The sequence below is a fragment of the Chamaea fasciata genome, unplaced genomic scaffold, assembly GCF_029207755.1.
Source record: "Chamaea fasciata isolate MVZ Bird 193981 ecotype frontalis unplaced genomic scaffold, bChaFas1.0.hap1 SCAF_27, whole genome shotgun sequence".
Lineage (NCBI taxonomy): Eukaryota > Metazoa > Chordata > Aves > Passeriformes > Sylviidae > Chamaea > Chamaea fasciata.
The window spans coordinates 1161996-1177356 of record NW_027094112.1 but is presented as its reverse complement, the minus strand read 5'-3'; the positions used below and the strand labels follow the sequence as shown (position 1 = coordinate 1177356).

The following is a 15361-nucleotide window of genomic DNA, read 5'->3' as shown; positions in this document are numbered from 1 at the left end:
GGGGCTGGGGCTGGGGCTGGCATGGAGCTCATTGCCTTCAGTCACCTTGGGTGTGTTGGGTTGTTCTCAGAATGCCAGAGTGGTTTGGGTTGGAAGGGACAGTAGAAACCATCCAGTCCCACCCCTTTCCATGGGCAGGGACAGCTTCCACTAGAAGGGATGTTCAGACTAGAGAAGGGGGGATTCCAGGGAGAGCTCAGAGCCCTTCCAGGGCCTAAAGGGGCTCCAGAAGAGCTGGAGAGGGAATTGGGACAAGGGATGGAGGGACACAACACAGGGAATGGCTTCCCACTGCCAGAGGGCAGGGCTGGATGGGAGATTGGGAACTGGGAATTGTTCCCTGGGAGGGTGGGCAGGCCCTGGCACAGGGTGCCCAGAGCAGCTGTGGCTGCCCCTGGATCCCTGGAAGTGTCCAAGGCCAGGTTGGATGGGGCTTGGCAAAATCTGGGATAGTGGGAGGTGTCCCTGCCCATGGCAGGGGGCGGATCTGGAGGATCTTTCAGGTCTTTCCCAACCCAAATCATTCTATACTGCTGTGATTCTATGTGGGCAGGATTGTGCAGGGTCTGGGCTCTGTCCTGGTGTGTGAGAGCAGAAATGGGCTCCACTGATGATGCTCCATAAAGTGCTGGGTGCTCGAGCCCAGGCTCTGCCAGAGCTCCATGGGTTGGGTCTGTAGGGAATGGGAGACGTTCCCCACAGGAACAGCACAAGGCCAAAGGAGAGCAAGAGGAGATAACTCTGACAGAGGTTGAAAGACGAGAGTTCTCTGCTTTTGAGGGGTTTGGGACCCAAAATCTCTGCACTGCTCATTCTTTGGAATGTCTGAAGAGGAGCAGCCCCTCACAGCTCTGCACTGGTTGCTGTTTGAGCTTTTCTTGGCTCCATAGCAGGATTGTCAGTGAAGCTGTCAGGAGAACCTCTGACATCAGCTTCACAAAGCAACTGTGGTGTTGAAAACTGCCTTAGGTAATTAATTAATCCTTCTGTAAATAGAAGGCTTGATGTGCACCAGCAGTGCTGTGGGATCTTTCTCAGAGGAAAATAAAGTCTGTGACAGGATCGTGGTGAGCAGGGAGGCTCTTGGCAGGTGCAGCAGACTCGTTATCCTTCCAGTTAAATTCTGCAAGGAAAAAAAATGCAGTCTTCTGCTTGGTGGGTTGTGTTGGAGGGTGAGTGTAGGTGGGGAGGAATCCCTGGGGAAGATGCTTGGGAATGCCCATTGCTCTGGGAACAGGATGGAAGCAGCACCTGCCTCCTTCCTCCTGCCTGGGGCTCCTCCTTGGGAGCTGGGGCTGTGCACTGTCACAGTCACTGCAGCAGCCTTCCAGCACCACTTCCCAGAGTGTCCCCTGGCAGGGCGTGCCAGGAGAAGCCCAGGAGCTGCTGTGTGTTCTGTTTGTGGTGCTCTCCAGGCATTCACACAACTCATTGTGACACTGGAGAACCTGGGCCCCATCCCAGAAGTTTGGGGGACATCCTCTGGTTTGCATATTTGGTTGTTTTTCCACACGTGACCAGAATCGATATTCCCCAGGATATTTTCAGAGCAATCTTTTTTTTAATCAGAGTTAAAATTGTTTCTCAGTAATTTTTCTCAATTAGCACAGGGTTGTGGAATGCTTTGGGTTGGAAGAGACTTTAAAACCCATCCAGATCCGCCCCCTGCCATGGCAGGGACACCCTCCACTATGCCAGGCTGCTCCAAGCCCTGTCCAGCCTGGCCTTGGGCACTGCCAGGGATCCCGGGGCAGCCACAGCTGCTCTGGGCACCCCGTGCCAGGGCCTGCCCACCCTCCCAGGGAACAATTCCTGCCCAATCCCCCATCCAGCCCTGCCCTCTGGCAGTGGGAAGCCATTCCCTGTGTCCTGTCCCTCCATCCCTTGTCCCAAGTCCTCTCCAGCTCTTCTGGAGCCCCTTTAGGCCCTGGAAGGGCTCTGAGATCTCCCCGATCTTCTTCTCTCCAGATGAACATTCCCAGCTCTCCCAGCCTGGCTCCATGGCAGAGGGGAGCCAGAGCAGCCATTTGATCATTCCCATGGCCTCCTCTGGATTTGCTCCAACAGGTCCATGCCTTTCTCATGTGGGGACCTCAGTCATAAACACAAAGTTTTTCAGTCGTGTTCTACCTGGATTTGATTGGCGCTGGGAAGTCCCTTCCCTGGCAATAAAATTACGAACCCATGTAGCACAGGAAGGGTCTGGCAAACGAGCAGCCGTGCTGCCGTCCGTGCTGAAGGCCGTGCTGTGTGTCCTGGCACAGGTGTGGAGGGGCACGCTGGCCCGGCTGCGCTACCGGCGGACGAGGGCGGCGCTGACCATCGTGCGGCACTACCGGCGCCACAAGGTGCGCGCGTACCTGCGCGAGGTGCTGCGGCGCTTCCGCGACGTGCGCCTGCTGCCCGACCGCGGCCGCAGCATCCCCTGGCCCGCCCCGCCCAAGGTGCTGCACCGCTTCGAGGAGGCTCTGCAGGACATCTACCGCAGGTACTGCCCCGTGTCACACCCGCTGCTCGGCCCAGGGCCGTGATCTGCGTGTCGCTGGCTTTGTGAGCTTGGCCCTGCAGATAATTCCGGTCCGGAGATTTATTGCTCAATCACCAGGATGGTTTGGATCTTAAAGCCCATCCAGTTCCATCCCGGATCCCCAGGATGGTTTGGATCTTAAAGCCCATCCAGTTCCACCTCGTGCCATGGGCAAGGGCACCTTCTACCAGACCAGGCTGTTCCATTGTGGTAAACATTGTGTTTCCTCCCTTGGCCCCTTCCTGGCCTCTCTGGCCGGTTTTGAAAAGAAAGAGCAGCTGCTCTTGGATGAGGGGGAGGAGAAAAAGAACCTTCTTGATTTCCTTAAGACTTCTCATAGTATGCTAGTGTTTTTCTGCAGTATAGTGAGCGATGTTTCCCTTGTCACCCATGTTCTGTGTGCAGAACAGGTGTTTGTACCTTCATTAAACCTTCCAGTATCTAAAGGATGGTGATTTTTTTTTTCTCTGGGAAGCTTTAGGCAAACTAGTTACAGTTCCAGTTTGAGAAATGATGACGTCTGAAAGTGACGGAAGAAGAGAAATGTTGGCTGGAGGGGCTTTCAGAGACCTCCTGTCCAGCCATCAGTTTACAGGATGGTTCCAGCAGCTCTAGATCAAGTCAGCTTTGTTATTTTCCCCAGCTGTCTCTTTCAGGAGAGACATCCATCCACCCACAGCCTGTCTGGGGAGAGAGTCCTGCTTTCAGAATTAGCTCCATTATCAGAACTACAGAATTTTAGTTGCTAAAAAGTCTTTGTGTAGCATTAATCCTGGAGCTCTGGGGCTGCTGCTGAAGGCTGGGGTGGGGAGCAATGGATGGGCTGCCCTGCAGTCTTCCATGGTGCAGCTGGAACTGAGGGGCCAAATTCAGCAGTTAGAGGAGAATGGTGCTGTAAATGAGCCCAAAAATCGGCTTGCAAACGCTTTCTTGGAAACAGATGCACCAGTGGTTGACTCGTGGGTGTGGGATGGGGAGTGTGGCACCCAGACTTGCCAGGGTTGTAGGTAAGATGTGACTTTAAACCATCAACTGACCTTCGCAGCTTTGGGAATGCCCAGGCAGGACTCGGAGGGTGCCCTTGTGGTGCTGCCCTGGCAGCAAGAGTCCTTCCTGGGCGAGCTCCAGGCTGTGGGGCTGAGCCGGGCCTTGCTTTGCTGGCAGGTGGAGAGCGGCTGAGCTCATCCGGAGCGTGCCCCCAGAAGTGCTACCTCAGCTGAGGGCCAAGGTCGCTGCCATGGAGCTGCTGAAGGGCCACAGGGCTGACATTGGCCTCCAGAGAGCTTGGCAGGGGAACTACATCGCACTGGTGAGTGAAGGGGACCTGGGCTGCGGGTGCTCAGAGGGGGAAATTTGGGAAAATGAGTGTTGGTTCCGTGGGAGGAGAAGTACTTGGAAAATTCCTCTGTTTATGTGGGTTCAAACCCTTGACTTCCACTGCACTAGAAGGGATTTTTGTGAGTCCTGAGCAGCACCAGCAGCATTAAAGCAGTGCCATCAGCTGGCTCTGCAAACAGGCAGAGCCAGACTTCACTGGGAGACGAAAATGCTGGGTAGAATGGAAAACAGCAGAGACTGAACAGGAGCAAAGAAATTCTCCTTAGGCAGGTTTGATTGCTTCCCTTTGCTCCATCCTTCCTTGGAGGTTTTTGGTGCGTCAAGGTTTGGATTCCCAAAGCACAGACGGGTGGAGGGAGCCATGTCCCAGCCATGCCTCTGCCAGCCCCTCTTCCTTCAGCCCGACGAGAGTCCTGAGCCTGTCTCTGCTCTTCCAGAAACCAGACAGCCCCCAGAGCTCAGGCTCCTTCACCCCTGTGGCCAACGAGCTGAAGCGCAAGGACAAGTACATGAGCATCCTCTTCTCCTGCCACGTGCGCAAGGTAACGGGGCTGTGGGGGCCTGGCTGTCCAGGACCAGGAGGTGACCCTGGGGATGCTTGGGCAGCAGTTCAGAGCACTTCCAAGGAGCTGCATCGGGGAATTTTGGGTGGAGCAAGGTTGGGTGGCTGCTGGGGCCTCATTGTGTCGGAGGCACAAATAAATTGTAGAGTCCCTGCCCATGCAGAGTGTTGGCACTGAATGGTCTTTAAGGACCCTTCAACCCAAAGCATTCCATGAATTCGTGATAAAATCACTTCATTCTGCATAACTGGTTTGGGTCTGACATTTTTCGTAGCAGAATTGGATTTTTTGTTAATTTGGTTGGAAGGTGTAAGCAACTAATTAAAAAAACAGGCTTGCTTAATTGTTGTGGGTAGCTCCTAATGATGCTGGTTTGAAATATCTGTCAGAGAGGGATATTTTGAATTTTACAAAGCCAACAGACAAACCCAATTTTAGTGGCAGGCCACCACTGTGGGTGTTCAGGCATTTTTAAACTGTATATTCTTTTTATTTGTAAATATTGCAGTTGGTCCCCACATGCACAGTTACTCCTTATCATTCTGCAGATCTACACAATTCATTCTGCAGCACAAAATCTCACTTCATAATAAAACTTTGCAAGTGGTAGTGAGTTGTATTGTTTATTCAGCAGTGATTCGTGTTCATAAAAATAGAAATCTCTAATTGCTTTCCAAGCAAAAATATTTCAGTGGAGTTTGGTGTTGCTGTGATCACGTTCTCTGTGAGGATGGGGCTCACTGCTGCAGTGGGTGGTTTGGGTGAGTGGTGGTGTCAGGATTAAAGGAGGAGCAGGGGAGTCTGAATCCAAACTTCCTCTTTACAACCTCACTGCACTTGGGCTGAACCTCCCTGAGGGACAGGGAAATGCAGAATTCCTCTAGCTTATTTCAGGTTAGACTGAAAACAAAGTAAATCCTCTTCTAAGTCATTTAATGAACTGATACCAGTTGCAGTTTCTGGCTAAACTGGGATAACTGTAGAAAGGACAGTATTCAGTTTTTAGAGATGTGATGATGGGAGTGGTGGGTTTGGATGGGAATGGAATGATGGAACGAGGGGAATCACTGGGGGTCTGTGTGTGGTGGACACTGTGGGAGTTTTATCTTGTTCACTGTTATTCAGCTCTCCAGCCTTTAAGTCCTTGTGTTTCTCTGGCTCCTGGTTCAGCTCTCAAGGACAATCTCCTGTGCAAGCACAGGGCAAAGCAGATTCACAGATCCACACTTTATCCTGTTCCCTAACCACCAGGACAGAGCTCCTGCCTTCAGACAAGTGCCAGAGCAGCGTTTGTTGGCTTTGGTGTATGGAGGAATCCCTGAGCATTCCAACAGGCCATGTTTCTATACTGTGACTGTGCTGGGAAAATCCCATTTTTGTGGGGTTTGTTGCATTGAGATGCCAGCACTTCAGTGGTAGAAGCAGAATGGGGATGGAGTAGGTGTTACCCACCATAAGGTGGATTCCTCCTGAGCCTGAAGGGCTTTCAGTGCTTTCAGAGGCAAAGCTTTAGTTGACTGTGGGTGCATTACAGGGGCAGCTCCGCTGAAATCACAGATATTGCAGGGTTATAGACTTGCAGCCTTGTGGGTTTAAAATGATCTTTTAACTTCTTTTAACTTCTGAAAGGTTAAAATGTTGTTGCTTTCTTCTGTGGAGAGGCAGGACTTGATCCCGTGCTGGCCTGCTCAGTTAGGGATTCCTGGCATGGCTTTGGAGCCATCACCTCCCATCCCTGGAAGTGTCCAAGGCCAGGCTGGATGGGTCTTGGGGCACCCTGGCACGGTGGAAAGTGTCCCTGCTCATGGCAGGGGTGGCACTGGGTGGTCTCTAAGATCCCTCCAAACACAAACCACTCCATGATTCCATGGCCTCAGCACTGCTGAGGACAAGACTGCAGCGCTGTGCCATCCTCGAGGATGTGTGAGCCTGGTGATTCCAGGGCATCTCCAACAAATGCAAACAATCCCATCCGAACCCACTCTGGGATGTCACCCCTCCCTTTGTCTTCCTGCTTGTACAGCCAGGAAATGTCCGAGTGAGCCTGACGTGAACAGAGCAGGGAGCACAAACACTGCTGAAATTTGAAGGTTAACAGGACAAAGATTTGACATTTGAGAATTTAGCATTTCCTTTTCCAGGCAAGGCACTTCCTCAGGTCACCTCTTCTGGCTTGAACACTGGATTGCAGACTGAGCACCAGTGAGAGCTGTTGGACCGGGGCGGTGACTCCGTGCTCTGACCGCAGCAGCACAGGCTGGGAACAGCCTCAGCCTCCCTTTGCCCTTCCCAGCAAACAATTCCCATCCTAAGCTGTTTAAAGTGAGGGTGTTTCTTGTCAGAAATAGAAGTTTTGGCATCGTGACTCTTATCCCAGAGTAAGGGGTGACCCTCAGTGCTGAGGCAGAGGGAATCTCTCCTCGTTGCTGCATTCTTCCCTTTGAATTTTTAACAAACAAATCATCAGGTTTCCTCTCTTCAGCCTTGATTTCCCCATGTCCTAACAAACCTTACTGGCCCAGGGTGGCACCGGGTGCTGCCTCGTGCAGCCTGGCCCTGGGCTCAGGGTAGATCTGTCACAACTCTCGTTAAACCTGGTTCCTTGTGGGTTTGCAGGTTGTGTTTGTTCTCTGCTGAAAATTGGTTCACGTGAAGCTTTAACAGGGGCCTGAAGTGTGAATTATAGAAATGCAATTGTAATTATCAGGTGATTTCATCACTTCCCTTAAATAATTCTCCTGAACAAAGCAGTAATTCACAAAAAAAAAAAGCTGCTCAAGTTCATCCCTGGCGTGTTTTCATGATTCAGCTTATTTGAGGATTCTTGAGCCAAAACTGTGCTGCTGCTGCTCTTCCCTGAGGCAGGAAGGTGTTAGTGGGAAGGTGTTAAAGGGCACTTTGGTGAGCTGGGCTGAATGGTTTATTTCTGAAGCAGCATCAGCCTTCCTTTGTGGCTTCCTTCAGGTACTGAGTCACCAAACCACATGTGAACAGCAATGTCAGGTGTCAGCTCTTGGAAATGTTCAGTCTAATGTGCTTCTTTCTTCACACAGAAAACACATTTAAAGCATAAATACTGGGCAACTTGATTAGACACAGGTTGAGCCCAGAGCTCACCTATTTGAACACATTTATGAGTAGAGCACACCCTGTGACCTGTCAGATATTGGTTCATTAAATGTGTTGAGACAGATTTTTTTTTTTTTTTAAGCTGATGACTGTCATTGATCTAATGAATTCTTCAGGAGGAATTTAGAAGATTCTAGATCAGGAAGAACTTCTTCCTGGGAAGGGTGATCAGGCCTTGGCAGGGGCTGCCCAGGGAGGTTTGGAGTGCCCATCCCTGCAGGTGCCCAGGGAACACCTGGATGTGGCACTCAGTGCTCTGGGCTGGTGGCAAGGTGGGCTTTGGGCACAGGTTGGACTCAATGGGCTGGGAGGGCTTTTCCAACCTCAAGAACTTTTATGTTTCTAAGTCTAAGAAGTAAATTTATTCCAGGAACTGCCCTCCAAGTTTTGAGCTGCTGGTAAAGTTTTCTTTGCCTGTGTAGGGGCCCGATTTCAGCAGCTTGAGCTGAATACCAATGGGGGGCTCTGTTTGGAGCAGTTTTTACAGAAGGGCTGTGAAGAGGCTTTGAAGCCTCTGTGGGGAGGGGAATGGACTGTGTGGTTGCTTCCCTGCAGTAGGTACAGGTAGAAGCAGGTCATTCCTGCCTACGGAAAAATCCATCTTTTCTGAGCACTGTGCTGCTCTTCACTTTTTCAAAGGAAATTTTCAAGATTTTTGCCTTAGGAGAAACCAAATTCATATTTCATGCAAACCTCCAGATTTTGTTGGATCACCTAGGAAACAACTCTCTCTCTTTATTTTCTTTAGAATAAGGCTTTTCTTCCCACTTTTCCCTTGTCACCTGTGGCACCAAGCTCCCTTGAGAGGCTCATCTCTTCCAAAAGCCAGTGCCCTGCAGTGTCCAGAGGCCACTGACAGAGACCTGAAAAACTGCCTTGAAGATTTTTCAGCTCTAGGCCAGACCTTCATTTCTCCCACGAGCTTGTCAGGAAGCTAAATTAGGACTGATTCACATTTGGATCAACAACATATAAATACAGAATGCCCAGAAGGTGCAGAGAACACAATGCTGGGAAGGGCTGTTCTCCACCAGGGAGTGAGCTGTAGCTGAGAACAGGCGGCCTGTCCTTACTCCTACAAGGCCAGCAGTGGGATTTGCACTGGTGTGAGTCCCTTCTGTCCCTGCTCCCCACTGGGGCAGTTTTTACTTTATCCCACAGCAGGCATTGTTTACATAAATGCACTGTAGGTGCACAAGGCACCTGAAGTCTCTTTTGCTTGGAAAGAGCTGGAAGGACGTGAGAATTTGCTCCTCAGGTGAGGTGAAGTGCTGGGCCTGTCCTTTGGTACATTTCTTTTAGGTGAATTTTAATACTAAAACCAGAGGGGAGCCATGAGAAAGAAGTGGAATTTAAAACATGCCTGGAGAACTCCCACAATATTCCATTGGCTTGAAGTACACCTTTGGGGTGCTGGTCAGCAGCGGCTGAAGGTGAGCCCAGGTTGCCAGAGGCCGAGGACACGTGGCTTGGATCAGCAGTGCTGTGGCAGCAGGAGCAGGGCAGTGACTGTCCCCTGAGCTGGCACTGCCGGGGCACCTCCCGTCCTGGGATCAGTTCTGGGCACCTCATGATAAGGACACTGGGGGGCTGGAGCGTGCCCAGGGAAGGGAATGGAGCTGGGAATGGGCTGGAGCCCCAGGAGAGGCTGAGGAGCTGGGCAAGGGGCTGAGCCTGGAGACAAGGAGGCTCAGGGGGGACCTGGTGGCTCTGCACAACTCCCTGCCAGGAGGGGACAGCCGGGGGGGTCGGGCTCTGCCCCAGGGAACAGGGACAGGAGGAGAGGGAACGGCCTCAGCCTGGGCCAGGGGAGGCTCAGGGTGGACATTGGGGAAAATTTCTTCACAGCAAGAGTGGTCAGGCATTGGCACAGCTGCTCAGGGCAGGGCTGGAGTCCCCATCCCTGGAGGGTTTCAAAGCCATGTGGCACCTGGGGACAGGGCTCAGTGGAGGAACAGTTGGACTCTGTGATCTCAGGGACCGTTTCCAGCCTTTCTGACTCTGTGAAAGCTGAGTGTGCTTCCCATGTCTGCTTCCCAGGCAGCAGCCACAGCACCTCCTGTCCTGGGGTGGCTCTGGTGTCACAGCACCAGAAATCTGCTCCCTTTGTCACCGGGGGCTCGGGGCTGGGGGTGAGCGTGGACAGCAGCCAGGCAGGGTCATGGCAGTGCACAGGGAGTGTTCACTGTGTCAGACCTCAAACAAATCACAGTAAATCAATGTCCCCAGCATTGATCTGAGCTCTGAGGGGCAGATCCAGCCCCAGGGACTGGACTTTGGTTAAACTCCCAGGACCTGGAGCTTGGAGAGCCCAGAGCCTCCCCAGGTCCTGGCTGAGGAGCCGGTGCTGCTCCAGCACCCGACATGTGGCACCAGGCACTCCTAACCCACTTTCTCTGGGCCATTCAGTGTTTCCTGGCCTTTAGGCTTTTTCTCCCATTCATCTGCTTCCTAAAATAATCCTGGTTACTCAGCATCTCTTCCTGTGAAACTTCCCAGGCCCTCAATCATGTTCTTCACCTTCTCTGAACCCCCGGAGTCTCCTTCACACTCACTGTGGTCCTCCACAGACTGTTCCAGGTGATCCCTTGGCTCCCAGGATGTTATTCCCATGTTATTCCTTGCCTACGCCAACATTCTGCTTTTTCCGAGCTGCCTCGTGTCGTTGTGCCAAGATCTCTCCAGAGCTGTCTGAAATCATCCTCGGTTCCTTTTTCTGAGTCAGTGCCGTTAATGTAAAGCTGTCACAGAGCTCCCCAATTTGCATTTTTTGCCTTTATCTGCTCTGAACTTTGTCACTCTGCTGCCTCCTGACTGAGGATATTTAAGTTCTCCTGTTGTCTCCTGATTTCACCCTGGAAAATCCTATTTATGTTCATCCTCCTCGTCACGTCTTACCCTTGCCTCCCCTTCTCAGTTGATTAATAAATATCTCAGTGATTGTGATACACCGATGACTCTGGTTTTGCCTCAGCAAGAAACTATTTCCACTTTGCGTCCTACTTTCTTTTGCACTTCTGACAAAACTTTGCATCCTTCCTCATGAGTGTTTAGTGCTCAGGGACATCCAACAGCCTGGGTGAGGTGGAGCTGCTGGAGCTCTCCCAGGCTGGGAGAGCTGGGGCTGCTCACCTGGAGAGGAGAAGCTCCAGGGAGAGCTCAGAGCCCCTGGCAGGGCCTAAAGGGGCTCCAGGAGAGCTGGAGAGGGACTGGGGACAAGGGACGGAGGGACAGAACCCAGCACAAGGATGCCCAAAGCCTCAGGTCTGGACTGTGCCAGCCCGTGGTGCAGCCTGGCTCTGCAGGGCAGGGATTCTCCGTGGCACCTTTGGGGTGCCAAAGGCTCAGGGATAATGTGGGCACAACAACCTGGGATTGGGCTCCACTTGGACAGGGCTTGAATGTGGCTGGGGGAAGCATCTGACCTTGCTTTGAGTGAAGCCCTGGAGTTTCCCAGGGTGCCACAGCTCTGCTGGATGCCTGGGAATGTTTTGCTTCTCTGTCACTGTTTGTAAAATGGGATTACAGGGACCATGTTCCCTTTTCACTGGTCCAGGACCTGAGGAGAAAACCTGTTTAGGAGCTGTATGGGTTTGGGGTATTTTTGTGTGAGTTTGGGGTATTTGTTAGTTTAGGGTGTTTGTTTTGTGACTTTGGGGTATCTTTGTACGAGTTTGCAGTACTGTTGTGTAAGTTTGGGGCGGTTTTGTGTGAGTCTGGCACTCAGCACTGCACAGTTTGGTTTCCTGTGTTCCTGCAGGGATCAGTGGGGCTGACAGGGTGTTTCTCTGCAGGTGAATCGCTTTAACAAGGTGGAGGACAGAGCCATTTTCATCACTGACAGACACCTGTACAAGATGGACCCCATGAAGCAGTACAAGGTGATGAAGACCATCCCCCTCTACAACGTGAGTACAGCACTGGAGATCCTCATCTGGGCTCTTTCAGGGCAGTGTCTTTACTCTGTAGCTCCATTTTCATATCCATAAAATGGAGAAAGTCCTTGGGTTGCAGTTTCTAATATATTTAATGTCTTTATAACAGTCACAGTGCAGTTATTGCAACACCAAAGTATCGGGGTGGGAATTTTGGGGTGTCCTGGACAGGGTCAGGAGTTGGACTGGATGATGCTGGTGGTCCCTTCCAGCTCAGGATTCCATGGTTCTATGATTCTATGATCATATTAGCTTTTAATTTTGGTGCATAAAATAAAAGCTAAACCCCAAACTGCCTCTTACACTTCTCTGCTCCCTCCCTGTTTCAGTTTTTTTTTGCTGTGTGCAGGATCTTGGCCCTGGAAGGGGTTGGCATCTCACAGCAGCTCATGGCACTATTCCTGTGTCTCTGAGGGTTTGTTTGATCCTTCAGGTCATGCTTGAATGTATTTTTTTTTTTATTTTTTTTTAATATTTGTTCATGTTTAATGTAAATCTTGCCAAAGCTAAACTCAGAATTACGGTGAGGTCTGGCCTTGGGGGTAGCAGGGTAGAGCTGCCAGTGGATTATCAGGGAGGAAGGGGGTGGGCAGCACCTCAGCTTTGCTCCCCAGCATCCTGGAGCAGGGATTCAGCTGCCTGCTCCTCTCCTTCAGCCCGAGGTGACAGTGCTCTGGTTATCTCCAAGCTCCAGAGCCTGCCTGGCTGCTGGGAAATGCCCAGCACGTATTTATTGGGATGTTTGCATTTGGAGAAATGACAAACCTAGCATTTCTGTACTGCTGGGAGGGCAGGCATGGGATTAGGGCGAGGGTGAAATCTCATCTGCAGATGTGGAGGGGATGATTAGCTCTGGCTGCATCCATAATGTTGGGTTGAGAGTCTGCTCCTTCCCTCCTTGCTGGGCATCAGCCTCAGCTGGGCAGCCAGCACAGCGTATCCATGGAGTAGCTACTCCCAGTAGGAATCCTGGCTACAACAGGCAGTGTCTCCATGGCAGTGCCTCTTGTTTTGAAAGGAAGCTGCCCTGAGCAGCTGCAGGAGCTTTTCCCGGCTGCTGTTCTGTCCCAGCACTGGTGTCTCCGTGCTCACAGGGGCTGGCAGCACATCCTACTGTGTGCCCAGGGGCTGTGTGCCCATGCAAGGCAGGGTGCAAACACCCCCAGCCTGGTGAAAACCGGGGTGCAAACACCCCCAGCCTCCCAGCAGAGCTCAGACACCCACACACTCACAGCCCTTTAGCAGAGCAGTTTTCCACACCTGATTTTCCAGGTGTTCCTAGACAGGTGACGTGGACAAGGTGGGATTTTGTCCATCAGGATTTCTCACTATTGGTTTCTCGACCCTTCCCTTAACCCAGAGTGTCCAGGTCACTGAAATTCGCTGACTGCAGGGCTAATGAGAGATAAATCTGTGTTTATCACAGGTTTAGAACCATGTCTGCTTTACCTGTGTGCCTGATGGGTGTAAAGGTGCAGATTGTACGTCTACAACAGCACAAGAACAGATCATTTGTTGGTCACCTGAACATTTCCCTCTGAAATCCTTAATGCCTTAAAAATCAGCGGTGAGCAAGTCAGGTACCATTTCAGGTTTCTCATAGAGTGAAATGTCGGTTACTGTTGCTTTTTCAGCAATAAAAGGTGTGTCTAAAATAGAATATCCATTCCTACAGAGACCCCTAGGGCAGGCTCTGGGGTGCTCCTGTGTTGGCTGTTTTGGCTGTATTTTGGCTTAGTGTTGGTTGTATTTTTGGCTCAATGTTTGTTGTATTTTTGGCTGTATTTTGGCTCTGTGTTGGCCGTGTGGCTGCTTTGCAGTTCCTCAGGACAAGAGCAGTTAACGGTCTGTGCAGATAGGTCTCTTGCTCTGAGAATTCTCACATTTCTGCAGCTATAAATCAGTTTTATTGGTAGATCTGCAGTTACTCCCTTCAGTAACCTACCACAGGGATTCTTGGCCAGACAGTTTCTTCAACCTGAGCAGGAGTCCTTGAGATTCCGGGGCTCTTGGAGTGCTTGGCACAGGAGGGATGGGTCCAGGAGATCCTCTGCTGACCCATACAGGTTGTCAAGGTAACATTCCAGGATGGAAATTTGATTAAAACAAGCTTTGGTAGATTCTGTGGTGTAAAATTGCAGCTCTGTTGGCCGCAGCCTCTCCCTGCACCTGCCCTGTGTCCTGAGGAAGAGCCCCGGCCCTGCCCGTCCCCAGCTGGGCTGCTCCAGGGCTGGGGTGGGCACTGATCCTGCTGATGGATCCAGAGCCCCCTGAGCTGCAGGAAGGGGACAGGAGGAGACTGTGGGGTGGCTTTGATTTATACACAGGACACAAAATATTTCATAGAATAATGGGATTGAGTTTGGATTGGAAAGGCTCTTAGAGCCCATCCAGGGCCTCCCCACCCTCACAGGGAAGAATTTTTTCCTAATATCCAATCTAAACCTACTCTCTTCCAGTTTGAAGCCACTCCATTTGTATTTCTCTTGCCAGGATTTCTCAGATATAGCTCTGGCAAACAGTCAATCCTATCGAGCGGTTGTTTATTCCTTGTTGTGGTTATGTTGTATATTTGTTACCTGCTATTTATATTTGTGTTGTCTTTCCACTCCTGAACTGCCTTCCACACTCTTCCCATTTTTCTGTGCCTGATCCCTCCTTTCAGGGAAGCCCTTCCACCATGTGAGAGAGACAGTGGAAGGAGTTGATCAATGGTACAGAAATTCCTTCTCTTTTGGGAAAAGAACAATGGTTTGAAATCCTCTGAAGGTTTTTTGAGGAGCAAATGGACAGTAATGGCACCAGTAGTGATGACTATCCATGGTGCAGCCCTGTCCTACGTGTGGATGAGCGTTCTGTGGGAAGAGGCATCATCCTCCCCATGCACAGAGGTGAACTGGGCTGGAATCCTGTGCCTGCTCCCTCTGCTGCTCCCTGTCAGCGTTCCAGAAGCACCCTGTCAACACAGCAGCATCCTCAGGGGTGGTGTTTCCATGGAGACCTCATGGAGACAGTCAGCTGATGGCTGCTACAGACACAAACTTGTTTACTTGTTTTCAGCCAAGGAAATCACTCCCCATCTTCCACAGCCAGGTTTGCCTGGCCATGGTTGGAGTCCTTCCTGTCCCTGCACTGCGACAGGGGGAAGGACTGGCAACTAAACCACGTTTGATTTGGCTCAGATGGAAGGAAAGAGGTTTTTACAGTGAGGGTGGTCCTGGCACAGGGTGCCCAGAGCAGCTGTGGCTGCCCCTGGATCCCTGGCAGTGTCCAAGGCCAGGCTGGATGGGGCTTGGAGCAACCTGGGACAGTGGAAGGTGTCCCTGCCCATGGCAGGGGTGGCACTGGGTGATCCTTAAGGTCCCTTCCACCCAAAGCATCCCATGGCTCTGGGTGAGGAATGTGTCATTCCCTACACAACCTGACAAACAACAGCTTCCCTGTCAGCCCTGCTGGTTTCTCCGTGTGGAGATGCTGCTTTGGGGGATTCTGTGTGGATTTCTCATCTGCCAGCACTCTGACATTGCCTCAGAGTGCCAATGCACAGTGACCTTTTTGTTCTTATCCGAATTAAAACCGAACAGGTAATGGCTGAGGGGAATTAAAAGGCACCCAAGCAGCAGAAAGACTCTTGCAGCCACGTCTCCCCTGCAGTGGTGAACGTAATAAAGGATGTTCTGCAGAAGCTGAGGATTTTTTCCTGCTCTTCAAGCAGGGCCAGTATTAATGTTGGTAAATACTGAGATAAGCACCTTCTCTGAAATGATTTCTTTTGTGTTGCACTTATTCGCTCACAGAGTCTTTGCTCACTGTGGGGAGGGGTGAAATGGGAAGATTTTGAAGGGCTCTTGGCCTCCTAACAGGGTTCT

General features: G+C 51.3%; 1 protein-coding gene across 1 annotated transcript in view; it reads left to right on the top strand.

The window, feature by feature from the left end:
* Positions 1–15361, top strand: part of MYO1D (myosin ID) — a 157558-nt gene that overhangs the window by 81803 nt on the left and 60394 nt on the right. The window contains exons 17-20 of the mRNA XM_066205256.1: positions 2265–2488; positions 3692–3836; positions 4303–4407; positions 11352–11465. Of these exons, the coding sequence (XP_066061353.1) occupies positions 2265–2488; positions 3692–3836; positions 4303–4407; positions 11352–11465 (588 nt within the window). The remainder of the gene's footprint in view (positions 1–2264; positions 2489–3691; positions 3837–4302; positions 4408–11351; positions 11466–15361) is intronic.